The sequence below is a fragment of the Anabrus simplex genome, chromosome 1 (genome assembly GCF_040414725.1).
Source record: "Anabrus simplex isolate iqAnaSimp1 chromosome 1, ASM4041472v1, whole genome shotgun sequence".
In the NCBI taxonomy this organism is placed as follows: Eukaryota; Metazoa; Arthropoda; class Insecta; order Orthoptera; family Tettigoniidae; genus Anabrus; species Anabrus simplex.
This window is the reverse complement of record NC_090265.1, coordinates 1235528920-1235546542: the sequence shown is the minus strand read 5'-3', so window position 1 is coordinate 1235546542 and position 17623 is coordinate 1235528920. Positions and strand designations below refer to the sequence as shown.

Sequence of the window (17623 nt, the reverse complement as noted above, 5' to 3'; positions counted from 1 at the left end):
CCTCGACGTTTCCAAAATCCTTTAAAAGAAGTACTTAATGGGACGTAAAACCAACATGATGCGCTAAGATGTCCATCCCAAATATGTTAAAGGTCTGTATTCGGTTTTCAAAAGCTTAAATATTGTAGTAAGAGTTTCATAAAAACTATCGTGTGTATGTGCAGTGTTTTACCCACAACGTGCCATTGGCCTTCGTCAGTTGAACTGGTACGTCCTTCGAATATTATCCATTTCGTCTCCGACACGTAACGTAATTACGGAGAAACCAACTGCAATTTCATTTTTTTTAAATTAATATTATTTTCACCCAGTAACAAAATAAAGGATTGAGTGGTAAGTTCAGTGATGTGCTTATTTCGCAAACGCACAGTTAAAGAAATTAGGGGAACGTGTTTTGTAACGTCCGGTATGTGAACGTTAATTTGATAGATGGGGTTCCAATGGTCGTACAGCATACCTTGAGACCTTAGCTACTCAGAGTATGTCAAATGTAGACGTAGCCGTGCATTATACTGCCAGGTGGCCCCTCAAAACAAAGTGAATAGAGGTGCGTCCGTGTGTTATTGTGAGGTACACCTACAGCGGCTGTCATTTGAGCTTGTTGTACGAGTATGTCAACCAGCACATCCCATGAAACATCTTAACGAGAGTCAAGTCGCAAGAGCCGTCACTTTGATCCAGGAAGGATGGACTTTTCGTCGTGTTGCTGTGGATCTCAATGTCTCTCCGTCAGTTATTCACCGCTTGTGGAATCGCTACAATGAGACAGGCCAGTTCACAAGGAGGGTTGGACAAGGTCGTGGACGCATGACAACTCCACAGGATGACCGATATCTCACGATCTGTGCGTTGCGGTTTCGTTCAGCAACTGCCAGAGAACTGCAACAAGACCTCAGGAGGGTCACTGGAATCACGGTATCTGACCAGACAGTAAGGAACAGGTTAACAGAAGTGTCCTTACGACCCAGACGTCCTGTTCGAGTGCCGCGTTTAAAGGAGCAACATCGCGCAGCTCGCCTTCTGTTTGCCCGTTCACGTCAACTGGCAACTTCGCCAATGGAGACCTGTGTTGTTCACAGACGAGTCCAGATTTCCCCTGACACAGCGTGATGGACGTCAAGGTGTATGGAGACGCCGTGGTGAGCAGTACATGCCAAATGTTGTCCAGGAAGGCGGCCGATTCGGACAAGGTTCTGTGATGGTGTGGGGTGGCATCAGTATTGATGGTCGTACGGATCTTGTCGTCGTCCGTGGTAATCTTACCGCTGCGGGGTAGATCGAGCAGATACTGCTACAGCATGTGTTGGTTGCTGCATACGGTGTTGGCCCTGAATTCGTACACATGCATGACAATGCCAGGGCTCATATAGCGCGCATCACCAGAACTGTCTTGCGAGAACTGGACATTCAAGAGATGGATTGGCCAGCAGTGAGTCCCGACTTTAATCCCATCGAGCATGTGTGGGATAGGCTTGACAGAAGTGTTCGTCCGTGTTCTGTTCCACCACAGACTCTCTAGGACCTCGAACAGGCTCTCATTGAAAAATGGGGCCTGATACCGCAACGTGACTTCCGTCGACTTACACGGAGCATGCCACGTAGGTGCTAAGCTGTGATAACTACTCGTGGAGGACATACACCATACTGAATTCTCGAACTGTGATGAAAATCCACCCATCACTTTGTTTTTGCCCCTATTTAGACATTTCCGTTTGTGTTCTGAAAATGAGCGCGAATCCATCGATGTTCTTTCGTATTTCAACGGTAAAGGATAAAGGTTTAGTTGGTGATATACCTGGATGTGAGGTATTGTTTTGTGGAGCATGGCATACGTTCGAAAACATGTTCCCCTATTCTTTTTGAACTGCGTATAAGATATAGGTATGTAAGTTATGGACAGTTAAAAACCTAAGCTCTAGCCATTTATGTGTTAACCGAAGTTTTGTTAAATTATTAATGACCCTTTCATTACAGTTTTTTGGGCTTATGCCGCATCAATTGATACCGATTCTTTATTCGGCTTTTCGCTGTCAATAGTATGAAAAAACATGACATTTCACGTTCAGGTAGCTGTTTTTATTTTCTGTTCCTTTTTTTAGTAACAATTACCATTCTTTTATCGCATTTATTCCACCCTTTACAGAAGGTTAGAAAAACACGTGGCCTTCCGTGTTCAACATGCTGATATCTACATTATTTAGTAACAGTGCTGCTAAATCGTCAACCTTCGCTGGAGTTTAGTTTGTCTCTTTTGATGATAACAGAATCTGAACGTCCAAATAAGTGCTTAGGTCTCTTGGTAGCGTCGTTTCAGAAGTCCCGTTCGAATGTTACGTGGTGGTGGTGCTGGTTGTTCTTATTACCCATTATTCATTTTATGAATCGCTCATAATTGGACCAACTGCATGGCATACGTGATTGGTCCCTAACCTACTTTGCTTACGGTTGTTGTTCGATTCCCAGCGCAGAGATGCGTTTACGGGAACTGCATTTCTACAGTATCACACCATGCCACTAGATTTACTGTCGCTTAAAAGGATTGATTCAGAATCGAATTCGGGCATCTTAATAATAATAATAATAATAATAATAATAATAATAATAATAAGATGGTAATAAAAGTTTGATTATTTGTACCCAAGTATATTAGAGATTACTAAAGACTAATTGAGAAAAATCTTGGAGATATTAAAACATTTCTTGAAGGTAAAATAAATCTGGGAGTTGATATATCCTGCTTGAACGTAAATATATTCCATATTATCCCTGGTCTGCGAAAGTTGGTTTTTGTGAGAGAAATATCTCAGCACCCAATAGTACATATTGATTTGTTAAAATCCTCTGTAAAACGACATGTGTATCCATCCTTGTCTTCATAGTGAGAATTCGTAATGGGGAAAAAGTATAGTACAGTGGGAATCCGTGGAAATATAATCAGCATAGTTAATCGCCTCAGGCTATCCCTAGGCATGTTGAAGTTACCTGTTTCCGTTTTTGAACGTCGATCAATACTGGGTCAACTTTCGTGGTCGAGAATTTGAATAAATGTTAAAGTATTACAAAGTTAATATCGTTTGCTGCTCTAGGGTTCCAATTACTGTACTGACGACGACTTTCTTGATCCTGGTGATACATTCCATGAAAATGTGTGGATTTTACCGTTGTTGTTGTTGTTGTTGTTGTTTTTGTTGTTGTTGTTGTAGGTGCCGTGGTTCTATCCCAAGCCTTGGCACAAGTAACTGCAATTACCCTTACTCATTCCTCACAATAATAGCGATTATTACCACGCAGCAAATAACCAAAGATTCTCAAGCCTACAACGTGGAAAGGCTTAGGGCATGGATGATTTCTTCATGCCAAAGGCTGAGAAACTTCCAAAAAATATTATAGTTATAGAATAGTTATATAATGCAGATTAATTCATGTTTAGATCTAAGCCTCTATTCTACAACTTACCGCCATTCAACATAGAGCCTAGAAGATTAATTTTAAAGGTGATAGCTCGTTACCAGCGCGTGTTTCTTACATTTTGTAATCTCCGTCGTCTTGGCATGGTACCAACGCGCGTTCCTCGTCAGTAGTGTCTTTTAGGAAGCCAGACGGTGCGGGTCAGTTCTGTGTTCGGATCATATGTGTTCGTATTTCCCATCTTACGTAGGCCTGCTGGCTATGAGAGTAATTACGTTGCGTTTATTTTCAGAACAAATTAATTATTTCTATGCCTATCAAACGCTCTGTTAGTAAGATATTTCAAAAAGAGAATTTCTATATTTGTCTGTGAAAGTGCATACTGTATATTTTGTTTCCGCTCTCTCTAAATCAAATGAGCAAGCTTTCAGACAATTCTCCGCTTATTATGATAGGCTATATACGACTTGTGAACGTAGATTGGACATAGTTTCATGTTTATGTTTCGTTGTATGATATAGAAGTTTTTAACAGTCGGAGCTAGAGTAAGAGGATACCATCATGCATCGTGTGCTGTCACTTCAGACGAGTGCTAGTTCGGCTGTACCATTCGGCTTCGTGAGCAAGAGGTTGTGCTGCTCGGCGATGTTTACTATGGGCCTGATGACTTTTATTAGCGGTAAGTATGGCCTTCAGCTTCCGGTTTAGTTTCTCCCCTTTCCTCCGCTTTTGTTTGATGCAAGTCAGGACAAAATTGCGGCACCTCGGCGTCTATTATTATTATTATTATTATTATTATTATTATTATTACCGAGCAGAGTGGCCGTGCATTCGGGAGACGAGACGAGTAGGTTCGGTTCGAACCCCACCGTTGGGTGTCCTGGTAATGGTTTTCTATGGTTTCCCATTTTCACTTCCAGGCAAATGCCGGGGCAGTTCATATTCATAGGCCACAGCCGATTTCTCCCACCTCCTAACCCAGTTTCATTAATCATTCACTTCATCTTTATTAGCTCCTAAATTCAGGTTGGCGACATCCGGCCGCAACAACATGTCATATAATTGCATCTCACCTCATCCTCGACCCCGATCGCGAAACTGTACTAAGGGGTAGACATTATTATTATTATTATTATTATTATTATTATTATTATTATTATTATTATTATTATTATTTGTTTGTTTCTTTAAAACGTCATGGTCAACCTCTGTTAAAGTCAGTCTGATTGAAGCGTTTGTACTTGTCCCTCGAAAGAACCTAAAGAGTAATTATGATCGGTGGAAAACGGTAAATAAAAATGTAAACAGACTCTGGGATGGGTTTAAAGAAATTGTTGAGGAATGCAAAAACAGGTTTGTACCATTAAGGGTGGTAAGGAATGGTAAAGACCCACCTTATTATAATAGAGAAATAAAGAGACTAAGAAGGAGGTGCAGACTGGAAAGAAATAGAGTTAGAAATGGCTGTGGAAGTAAGGAGAAATTGAAGGAACTTACTAGAAAATTAAATCTAGCAAAGAAGGCAGCTAAGGATAACATGATGGCAAGCATAATTGGCAGTCATACGAAAATGATGGCAAGCATAATTGGCAGTCATACGAATTTTAGTGAAAATTGGAAGGGTATGTATAGGTATTTTAAGACAGAAACAGGTTCCAAGAAGGACATTCCAGGAATAATTAATGACCAAGGGGAGTGTGTATGTGAGGATCTTCAAAAGGCAGAAGTATTCAGTCAGCAGTATGTAAAGATTGTTGGTTACAAGGAAAATGTCGAGATAGAGGAGGAGACTAAGGCCAAAGAAGTAATAAAATTTACATATGATAACAATGACATTTACAATAAGATGCAAAAGTTGAAAACTAGAAAAGCGGCTGGAATTGATCAGATTTCTGGGGATATACTAAAGACAATGGGTTGGGATATAGTACCATATCTGAGGTACTTATTTGATTATTGTTTGGTCGGAGGAGCTATACCAGATGAATGGAGAGTTGCTATAGTAGCCCCTGTGTATAAAGGAAAGGGTGATAGACATAAAGATGAAAATTACAGGCCAGTAAGTTTGACATGCATTGTATGTAAGCTTTGGGAAAGCATTCTTTCTGATTATATTAGACATGTTTGCGAAATTAATAACTGGTTCGATAGAAGGCAATTCGGTTTTAGGAAAGGTTATTCCTCTGAAGCTTAACTTGTAGGATTCCAGCAAGATATAGCAGATATCTTGGATTCTGGAGGACAAATGGACTGTATCGCGATTGACCTGTCTAAAGCATTTGATAGGGTGGATCATGGGAGACTACTGGCAAAAATGAGTGCAATTGGACTAGGCAAAAGAGTGACTGAATGGGTTGCTATATTTCTAGAAAATAGATCTCAGAGAATTAGGGTAGGTGAAGCTTTATCTGACCCTGTAATAATTAAGAGGGGAATTCCTCAAGGCAGTATTATCGGACCTTTATGTTTTCTTATATATATAAATGATATGAGTAAAGGAGTGGAATCGGAGGTAAGGCTTTTTGCAGATGATGTTATTCTCTATAGAGTGATAAATAAGTTACAAGATTGTGAGCAACTGCAGCGTGACCTCGAAAATGTTGTGAGATGGACAGCAGGCAATGGTATGATGATAAACGGGGTTAAAAGTCAGGTTGTGAGTTTCACAAATAGGAAAAGTCCTCTCAGTTTTAATTACTGCATTGATGGGGTGAAAGTTCCTTTTGGGATCATTGTAAGTATCTAGGTGTTAATATAAGGAAAGATCTTCTTTGGGTAATCTCATAAATGGAATTGTAAATAAAGGGTACAGATCTCTGCACATGGTTATGAGGGTGTTTAGGGGTTGTAGTAAGGATGTAAAGGAGAGGGCATATAAGTCTCTGGTAAGACCCCAACTAGAGTATGGTTCCAGTGTATGGGACCGTCACCAGGATTACCTGATTCAAGAACTGGAAAAAAATCCAAAGAAAAGCAGCTCGATTTGTTCTGGGTGATTTCCGGCAAAAGAGTAGCGTTACAAAAATGTTGCAATGTTGGGTTGGGAAGAATTGAGAGAAAGAAGAAGAGCTGCTCGACTAAGTGGTATGTTCCGAGCTATCAGCGGAGAGTTGGCGTGGAATGACATTAGTAGACGAATAAGTTTGAATGGCGTTTATAAAAGTAGGAATGATCACAATATGAAGATAAAGTTGGAATTCAAGAGGACAAACTGGGGCAAATATTCATTTATAGGAAGGGGAGTTAGGGATTGGAATAACTTACCAAGGGAGACGTTCAATAAATTTCCAATTTCTTTGAAATCATTTAGAAAAAGGCTAGGAAAGCAACAGATAGGGAATCTGCCACCTGGGCGACTGCCCTAAATGCAGATCAGTATTGATTGATTGATTGATTGATTGATTGATTGATAAATTCGTGGCGACTCACTCACACTCTCTCTCTTTCTCTCTCTCTCTCTCACACACACACACACACACACACACACACACACAAGTGGAGGCGACTGTACAGAGTGACCGATTTCGTTCAAAATATGGGAGGTTGTAATTTTCTTTTCTTTACGTCGCACTGACACATATAGGTGTTATGGCGACGATGGGATAGAAAAGGGCTGGGAGTGGGAAGGAAGCGACCGTGACCTTAATTAAGATACAGCCCACGGAAAAACTTATTGAGGGCTGCTGACAGTGGGGCTTGAACCCACTATCTCCCGAATGCAAGGTGATAGCTACGCGACGCAAACTGCGCGGCCACTTGCTCGTTCTATGGGAGGTTGATTTACCTATGCCAAAAGTAAACAGATGTGTGTCCGAAGGTATGTGCCATTGGCTGTTATTTAACGAGAAAATGGTCCTTTAAATTTAATAGCCTGCATACGTGTTGGCAGTTTGCATGCGAGTATCTGTAGCACAGCTGGGTTTCGGACAAGTGCCAGCCCCGCACTTTTTGCTTTTGTTTTCCTTTGTATTTTTCTCTTTATTTAATTGACTTACAAACGCTGGTATTCATTGACGAGTACGGTACTAATATTTGTTACAACATGTGACGTGTAATACTCCACTCATTACAAAACAGAAATGTGTCCACGATCTAATAAATGCCTCATTCATAACGTATTTTAAGATCATATATACCGGGCGAGTTGGCCGTGTGGTTAGGGACGCGAATCTGTGAGCTTGCATCCGGAAAATAGGGGGTTCAAACCCTACTGTCGGGAGCCCTGAAGATGGTTTTCCAAGGTTTCTTATTTTCACACCAGGCAAATGCGGGGACTGTACCTTAGGCCTAATTAGGGTACGGCCGCTTCTTTCACACTCCTAGGCCTTTCCCATCCCATCGTCACCATTAAGACCTATCTTTGTCGGTGTGACATAAACCAAACTGATTTGTCGTACGAAAATGAGTGATTTATGAACTTGCCAAGAAAAATGTGACAGGCTTGTACAATTAACGTTGTAATTAAAACTTCCAACTTCAACACATTTCACATTGTCAGCGCTTTTTAAACCGATTTTGTTGTAAAACAAAAACGGTTTCACTTTTACTCCATCTCCTAACTGAAGCTGAGGTGATATAAGTAATAGAAAACAGTGAAGATATGCCAGGCCGCGAGTGGCAAGGCGGGGCGACAGTAAACGAGTCTATGATACAGCTCATAGGCCTGCTTACTGCGCATTTTCTGGTTCGAATGGGCCAAGATAAAGCAGATAAAGGAAAAATAAAGGGGCATGAAAATAAAAAATGAAAATTAAAAAATGAGGGGCTGGTACTCCTTGAACCGCAAACGCCCGCGTAGAAATCAGGGACGCTGACCAGTATACCTGGATTGTTACCGATACTCGCACAAAAATTGGCAGCAGATAGACCCTATACATAGAGCCCTGCGCGGATATACAAAATAATATCCGCATCTGTTCCGCATCCGCACTTCCTTCATCCGCATCCGCGAAAGGTTATCCGCATCCGCAAAATGGTTATCCGTGGATAATTTAAATATTTAACTACAGTATATTACACACAACGTATTGAAAGGGATAGATCTGTTAACATAATACAATAGGCCTGACACCTGGTACCAGAACCCCTGGTCGCAGGTTTATGAGGGATTTTCTCTCGAGATAACTACCGACATATTGACCTTTGTTCCTTCCTTCCTTCCCTTAATTGCGGACAGGAGCTAGTTAGGCTTAGGTCAGATTTACGGCTTTATGATTTCAAGGCTCGTTATATATCACTATTCTCCCATACCAATATCAAGGGTCGCCTAACCACAAGCAAAAACAAGAGTGTACTTGAGTGAAAATTAATAAACGTCTTTATTTAGATATTATCAGCAATATTATCCGCACGGGCATACAGTTTGTATCCGCCAAGACATTAACTTCGCGGATATCCGCATCCGTGCAGGGCTCTACCTATATTATAGAATACTCCCATCCCCTAGTTCCGGATCGCCTGAAACTGGGGAGAGAGCATTCATTTATTGCAATCCATTTGATTGATAAATGCATTGCATTATCGTTGTTACAACTGTTTATGTATTACTACATTAAATATTATATTTTTATATACATTCCACATGTTACATAGTCTAGGACAAACATGTGGGGCAGGGCTTTCGAGTTGACACCTTATAGGCGACCTGCGCGTTTATTTTTAAAATGGGACCCTACTTATAATGAACCGAGAAGTGGCTGCGCGGTTTGGATCACGTAACTATCAGCTTGTATTCGGGAGGTAGTGGGTTTGAGCCCCACTGTCGGCAGCATCGAGTATGGTTTTCCGCGGTTTCCCTTTTTCACACCGGACAAAAGCTGGGGCTGTTCCTTAATTAAGGCCACGGTCGCCTCCTTTCCACTCCTAACCCATTCCTATCCAATCGTCGTCTTAAGACATCTGTGTCGGTGCGTCGTAAAGCAAATTATAAAAAATATACAAAATAATGATGAATTCTAATGGTGGGGATGGCGCACACACACCCAACTCCCGAGCCATCGGAATTCATCAATGATGGTTGAAATGCCCAACCAGGCCGGGAATCGAACCTGGGACCTCGTGGACCAAAGTACAGTACGCTAGCAAAACTGATGTCCTCGTCCCGAGGTGCTGCTGCTCTTTTCATGTACATCCAAAGGAGTTGAGCTGAATGTATCATTTTTGAGTCCCAGCCCTTCTGCCATTCTTAAATCTCTGGAAGTACCGGGAATCATACCTGGGCCTTCGAGAACGGCAGCTAATAACACTTGGGTGATTATTACATTATTTTTATCAAGCAAAGTTAGGCCTATACTAACCTCGCATAGCTGGGAATGTTGTGTTGGCTGCCACTTGTCACGTCGGCAATTCTTCACTCTTTGTACACCCCTATTCTTATTTCTCGGAAATCTAGCTCCTTAAGATGAGTGACTTTTACAATTTAGAGCGACACAATCCATTATAACTTCAATCTCATTGCAGTGGATAACATGCAGACGCCAGAAAATAGAGCTCTATAGTCTTAAAATGGCTGCTGCCATTCTGGGAACGTGAGCAGACCTGAATATATATAGAAATTGAGTAGGTCAGCAGGAGTGGTTTAAGAGTAACTATAACTAGAGCCCTGCGCGGATATACAATATATTATCCGCATCCGCACTTCCTTCATCCGCATCCGCGAATGGGCATCCGCGGGTGTTGTAAATATTTAACTGCAGTATATTACACCCAAGGTATAGATCTGTTAACATAATACAACAGGCCTAATACGTAGCACCAGAACCCCTACAGTCACACGCTTATGAGGGGTTTTCTCTTACGATAACTACTGATGTATTGTTCCTTCCATTAATTGCGGGTAAGGGCCACTTAGGCTTAGGTCAGGTTTACAGCTTTATGGTTTCAAGGCTCTATATATCACCATTTTCCCATACCAATGTCAAAGATCGCCTAACCACAAACAAAAATAAGAGTATACATGAGTTAAAATCAATACACTTCACTATTTAGAAATTATCAGGAAAATTATCCGCACTGCCATACAGTTTGCATCCGCCAAGGCATTAACTTTGCGGATATCTGCGGATAAACTCTACCTATAACCTGAAAGGTTTATCGGTTATAAATCTGTCGGGGATTTTGCAATGCTGTATTGAGAGTTACTGCCACAACTAGGATATTTCTCCATGGTATCACGAATTGTGAAACTTGTGACGAACACACAGCCGTAGCTGCTTCTGGCATTTTTTTCAGTGACTTGTGTCGTCCAGGCTAAGTTTATCATTAGGTATTAGGTATAGAGCATTTCATCCTTCTGTCTTCACAACCCTTTTTTTCTTTCGGCAACACCCCTATTCTTTGAGAGAAAGTCTTCTCCCCCACCCCCCTGCTTTGTGTTGGAAACTAATGAGCAGCTGATCTGTTTGTTTCTCCTTAAAACAACGACCTCCACCACTACGTTAAATATTCTAACTTGTTATATCACTACGTTGATATCATCGTTCTGATAGAGATATTTCTGTGTGTGCTGTATGTTAAGTATTGCTACTGATGCTGCTGCTGTCTCTAAAGGTCCATCACACTGCCATAATGTATTAAAGTAGGTACTGTGAATGTATATTCTCGTTTATTTATTCTATGACATTTCTTTTCACCTGAACAGGTTTTATTCTTGGTCGCTTTGCTTGGGATCGGGAGCAGTTGCTGAAAGCTCATTCTAATAAACCCAACGATTGGGAAAATGCGGTTGATGAAGTGCAGTTCATCATTCAGGAAACTCTGAGTTCCAGCATTCAGCGATATCTCAAGTAGGCTGCTGTGTATATATTTAGTGCCTGATATCTAATCATACTAACGCTAACAATTTGCATGTGTTTTGTGTTATATGGTATATCTGAATTATGATCTCATAGCCATAGGCTTTTAACGTTTACTTCGAACGTTGTGCTGTTTGGCCTTTTTTAACGCCCCCTCACCTCAAGCCTCAGTATATCCCTGTAACCCTGTATTAGAGATTTTGGACATGTTCCCTTGCACGTTTCAATTTGAGACATTACGCATTACACTACCTTAACGCGAAATAGTGATCGTATCTCGAAGGAGGTAATAAAATAAAGCAAAGTAAATTGCGGACTAATGGAGACCGGAAGAAATTACACGCTTGCGAAACAGCCGATACATAAATTTGTTTCTTTTACACATCGTTGTACGTTTTCAGATAATTCCAGTTTCTTGCAATGTAAGGTTTTATAACAATCAACGAAATCCTGATATGAAAGAACTTAAACTCTGCCATGTATGGGTACCCAGAACCACTTGATAAGCAGCCCACAGAGCCAGCAAAATCAGGCAGTTCGGAACGAACCGGTACAGGGAGAGAGAAACGGACGATGAGTGCTGTGGCGATTACCGATTCTTAGACAAGTAACATATCAAGACAATTCTAAATTACAGGTAATAATATGTCTCAGTGTTGAGATATGTCTCAGTACAATAACATAGTTCATAAGTATCACTTTACAATGCATGCTTCTCTGAGAATAATAAAGCTTGCACTTTCTATAAAAAATCCTCAGATAAATAAGTGCAAATTATTAGAGTGGGGTAGTGTAAAGGTTATCAATATGGTGCTCAGAAAAATTCTTTGAAGACTATGCGAACATACGGACGATGAAGTTAATTGATTGGCCAGTTTGAGACTGAATAAATGACACAAAATACCGTACTGAAGAAATGAAAATGAGATAAGCTGTAATTAGCAGCCCCCAAGTTACTCTCTATTACCAAGCTTTCTCATCACATTGGTTTATAATATTTCTGATCACTTCACTAAGCTTCACTGTGAATTGTCTTTCCCTTCTTTCGTACGACAGACATTTACAAAACAGTTACACAGACATAATAAGAGAAATTAAGAGCAAGAACAATAACATCGGATAAATGGCAACAACTGAGAAAGGAATACGAACGAACCTAGCACGCAATAGCAACACCTGGATTACAACTGACAAGAGCGAAGAGCTGCCAGTAAAAGTGCGTTTTCCTAGAAGCGACTCCAGCGATGATCGCCCCGCGATAGCCAGTCAGCGATCATCGTGGAGGACTCCTCCTCTGAGTTTGCATGTTATCATGATCGCGGAGCGATTGTCACTGGAGTCTCTTCTAGGAAAAGGTACCTTAAAGGTAAATTTGAAGTCGTCTGGGTAGTACAGGGGAATGCTATGGTAACGATTACGTCACTGGCTCTGCTGGTGGAAACCCCTTCACCTCGTGCCTCACCGGCCATATGCATTCTTCTGATCTCCGAAATTATTAGTACTGTTATAACAGGTTATGAATACAATATAGTAATACATTACAAGATTTTAATTACATTTACTTTGTATTTGCAATTTTTTAACTAAAATCGGACGAATGAATACTGGCCTTCCGCTGTGTTGTCTCGTATCAGTGTGAAGGTTCGTGAACCAGTAAATGCCCTGGCATGCTTACGTCCTTCAACATGGTGGTCCATGAACGTTGCTAGTTAATATTATTTCACTAACCACGTGGATTATAGCATTTGTAAAATTAGAATACTTCATTACTAAGCTAGTTGGTTGCATGGTATGGACCACGCTGATGTAAGCTTGCATTCGGAAGATGGTGGATTCGAATTCCACTGTCGGCACCCCTAGAGATGATTTTCCATTGTTTCCCATTTTCACACCGGGGCCTGTGCCTTAGTCAAGGCCGTAGTCACTTCCTTCCCAATCCTATCAGATCGCCGCCGTAAGATCCGTCTAAGTTGGTGCGCTTTTTTTTTGCTTTATGGCGACGATGGGACAGGAAAGGACTAGGAATAGGAAGGATGCGGCCGTGGCATTAAGGTACAGCCCCAGCATTTGCTTGGTGTGAAAATGGGAAACCACGGAAAACCATCTTCAGGGCTGCCGACAGTGGGGTTCGAACCCACTATCTCCCGAATACTGGATACTGGCCGCACATAAGCGGCTGCAGCAATCGAGCTCGGTGGTGCGACGTTAAACTAATAGCAAAAATGAAGAAAGAAGGAAAATAATAGTGCTTTAAAATTGAATTTTTCTCAATCGTGGAGAATCACTGGGAAGGGATAATTTATTTATTGTAATCTTTACTGGTAATAACTTACTTCCGTTTATCCTAGTTCTGGAATCCCTGGAAACACCGTGACTCTTTCGTGTCCACCAGGGTTCGAACTTCGGATGTTGGGTCGAAATCCAACCACTGCGCTAATCTCGCCCCATTAATAAAATATTATAAAATTAATTAAAATACGATATATACTGTCCAAAAGAATTAGCGGAACATGTTTTTGAACATGTATGATACAGTACGCTTGACACAGTTAGTAACAGTGGCCTTATTGCACAGACTGAGACCTTGTTTAAGCAGAGCAGAAACCATATGCCCTACAGTTTGGCTGTATCGGTGGTTGGTAGTGCACTGCAATGCAGTGCCAGCATACCTCTCAAAACAGAGCGAATACCCGTGTGTCGAGCCGTAATGAGGCAAACCGACTGAAGTTCGCTATTCGTGTACCTTTGAGCACGTGCGTGCAAGTTGCAAGAACATTCACTATGACTCATGAAACGTGGACCATCCGTCGTGTTGTCGATGACTTCTATGTTTTTCTGTCCGTAATTTTTCCGTTATGGAATAGATACGAGACAGGTCAGTTCGCCAGGAGGGTTGGACAACGTTGTCGACGTATCACAACCGAAAAATATGACCGGTATCTGGTCATTTCTGCGGTGCGTCATCGTACCGCCAGTGCCAGAGAACTACAATAGAACCTCGAAGGGTAGTCACGAAATCTGTTCCGATTGTAAGGCGCAGGTTACGTGATAGGAACTTAACGATCCAGACGACCTGTTCGAGTGCCGCGCATAACGCAGTAATATCAAGGAGCTCCTCTTCTATTCGCCTGCAACCACGCCAATTGGTAACTTCGCCATTGGAGAGCTGTGTTGTTCAGACGAGTCACGATTTCTCCTGACTCAAAGTAATGGCCGTGTCCTTGTATGAAGAGGCCCAGGTGAGTGTTATTTGCCAAATGTTGTACAGGAAGTGGACAGATTCGAACAAAGTTCTGTGATGGAGCGGAGTGGCATTAGTGTCGATAACCGAAAGATATTGTCGTTGTCCGTGGCCGCCTTATCGCCAAGGAGTCCATCAACCAGATCTTGTTAGACCACGTGGTGGTGGTTTCATACTGTGTTGCCCCTGAATTCGTTCTTATGCACGACAGTGCCAGGGCGCAAGTAGCGGGCAACAGGCTTCACATTCACGTCATGGAAAGGCCAAGCGGTGTGTCTCGATCTGAATCCCATTGAGAACGTGGAATATGCTTGACAGACGTGATTGTGTTCGTCCTGTTACGCCACAGACTCTCCAGTATCTGCCACACACTCTCATTGAAGAATGGAAACTGACCTCCGGAGACTTGTATAGAGTATGCCATGTAGGTCTCAGTCTGTGATAAATGTTTACGGAGGGCATACACGATACTAAAACTCTCAAACTCGGAAGAAAACCAAACGGGATGAGTGGAGGAGCGGCTATTCCCACTTTATTTTTGGCACTGTTCGGACATTGAGTTTTTGTAACTATGAATGAGAATCGAATGATGTCTTACTCTGTAATTTACCTCTAAAGAATACAGGTATATCTGGTAGCATTGCTAGTTGACAGTTATGGTTCTATGTAAGTATGGCATACGTTCAAAAACGTGTTCCGCTAAGTCTTTTGGACAGTGTGTCATGACTCTCTCATTGACCTGTTGTCCGGCTCCGTGGTTAAATGGTTAACATTCGGGCCTGTGGTCCAAGATATTCCAGATTCTATTTCCGGCCGGTTCGCCGACCTTAACTTTCATTGGTTACTTCCCCTGACTTCGGTACTGGGTGTTTATGCCAGCTTCAACATTAAAATTAATCTTAGGTGGGACCCCATGTTCGCAGGTCGGCTATACGGCGTCATATCGAAAGATCTGCACCAGGCCTCTCCGGAGGCCACGCTCCATTGTTATTATCAACCTATTTCCTAGACTTTAAGTAATTTATAGAGTCGGGTATTCCTCCTCCATTTCATGTCATCACTGCTTACTTCATGTCTATTTTCTCGCCACCTTCCTTGGATTTCCCTTCCCACATTCGTGTGATGTTGAATAATATTACTGCTTTTCCTAGTATATTCCATTTTCAGTTGAATAACTTAACAAGATCTCATACGGTATATTTTTCTCATTGATGTATTTTTCGCCTAATTGTTATTTATTTCTTCAGCCTTTTAGCAGGTGCACCACGTACATGCTTTTATTGCACAAATTGCATTGTCTTCCTTTTCATATAGCTTTATTTTCTAATATCCCCATTAACCACCAAAGTGTATTTATGCGATTAACAGACGAGAAAATATTGCCATATCTATTAATAAAATAGTATTGGTTTTACATAGTTTTTGGAGACATCGACGTGCGAGAATTTTGCCCCGCAGGAGTTGTTTTACGTGCCAGTAAACCTACTAACACCAGGCTGCGTATTTGAGCACCTTCAAATACTATCAGACTGAGCCAGGATGGTACCTGCCAGCGTGGGCTCAGAATGCCAGCGCTTCTACCGCCCGAACCACTCAGTACGGTGACGGTGCCACGTTTATTAAAGAGGAGGATATAGACAAATGGGTTCAAGTTATGAGTCGGGTGACCATGTCGGACGAACAAAGAAACAGGACCATTGATGTCTCTTGTCTGAACCTAACTAAAATGAATTGTTTCCCTCATCTCCATATCGTGCTGACCTCTCCAGATCAGCCTGGCTGAGTGGCTTAAACGATTGAGGCGCTGGCCTTCTGACCCCAACTTGGCAGGTTTGATCCAGGCTCAGTCCGGTGGTATTGAAGGTGCTCAAATCTATCGGCTTCATGTCGGCAGATTTACTGGTACGTAAAATAACTTACGCGGGACGAAATTCCGGCACCTCGGCGTCTCCGAAAACTGTAAAAGTAGTGGAACGTAAAGCCAATAACATTATTATTAATTCACCTTCCAGATCATATCAGTTCACATCGGCAACTCCTATTTTATTGCAGTTCTCTAAAACTAGCAGAGACACCAGGTCTAATTAAACTGTTTGTGCTATTGTATTTGAAACGAGTGTTCGTGAAACGCATGAAACGGATAAAAAATAGTTACTAGGCCTATTAAATTTTTTACATTGTATACTTTCATACCAGTAGTTTTAACTTGCAGAAGCAGTCGCGAACACGAATACTTCCATGTGGAAGGCGTGGTTTGGAACTTTCCTTACCACAATCCGGCTATCAAAAATATATCTACCGCGTGAGTTGGCCGTGCGGTAAGGGCCGTCTAGTTGTGAGCTTGCGTTCGGGAAATGTTGTGTTCGAATCCTATCGTCGGCATTCCTGAAGAGTTCATTCCATTGTTTCCCATTTTCACACTAGGCAAATGCTGGGGCCGTACCGTAAGGCCACGGCCGCTACCTTCCCAATCCTAGCCCTCTCCCATCGCGTCGCCGAAAACCTTCGATATGTTAGTGCGACGTTAAACCACTAGTAATATATATATTCTGTGAATGTTAGTCCTATTATCGAAAGTGTTCATTATTTAAGTACGTCATTGTGTAATTTGCGATTTCCTTTCCATTGAATTTTTTTTTGTATAATTTACAATTTCACGTGTTTAATTGATTTTATTCGATGCTAGTCCTATCTAAAACGTGTTCATTACATAAATACTCCATTGTGTAACTTACGATCTTCTTTGCACTTCACTATTGTTCGTATAATTTACTATTATCTCAGTTTTACATTTTATCGAAGGACTAATTTTGTTTAAATTTGAGAAACATGGTGAGAACTGGACCGTGCACGGTATCCTGAACGTCTTAACTGCGATTTTGTGTAATTACTTTTGAATTTTCTACATCCCTCCATATCGGGTTGACGTCAAGAAGGGCATCCGGCCGTAAAACAGGGCCAAACATGAAAGCGTCAGAAGAAGACTTTTGAATTCTCAAAGTTACAAACATATATAAATGAGGCGCCTTACACATGATTAAGGGAGGTTTTTCGTGGTTTCCCATTTTCACACTAGGCGAATGCTGGTACTGTACTATGATTAAGGCCACGACCGCTTCCTTCCCAATCCTAGCCTTTTCCTATCCTTGCGTCACTGAAAACCTTCAGTATATTCGTGCAA

The 17623-nt window shown here is 41.6% G+C and overlaps 1 protein-coding gene across 3 annotated transcripts in view; it reads left to right on the top strand.

Annotated features, from left to right (window-relative positions):
* The window catches only part of LOC136858225 (N-acetylated-alpha-linked acidic dipeptidase 2), a 277870-nt gene that overhangs the window by 122888 nt on the left and 137359 nt on the right, over positions 1-17623 (top strand). The window contains exons 1-2 of one of the 3 annotated variants that reach the window (XM_067137611.2): positions 3597-4087; positions 11048-11192. The exons of the other annotated variants lie outside the window; for them this stretch is intronic. Coding sequence (XP_066993712.2) covers positions 3970-4087; positions 11048-11192 — 263 coding nt within the window. The 5' untranslated portion in view covers positions 3597-3969. Of the gene's footprint in view, positions 1-3596; positions 4088-11047; positions 11193-17623 lie in introns of those variants that run through there. 3 annotated transcript variants of the gene reach the window in all.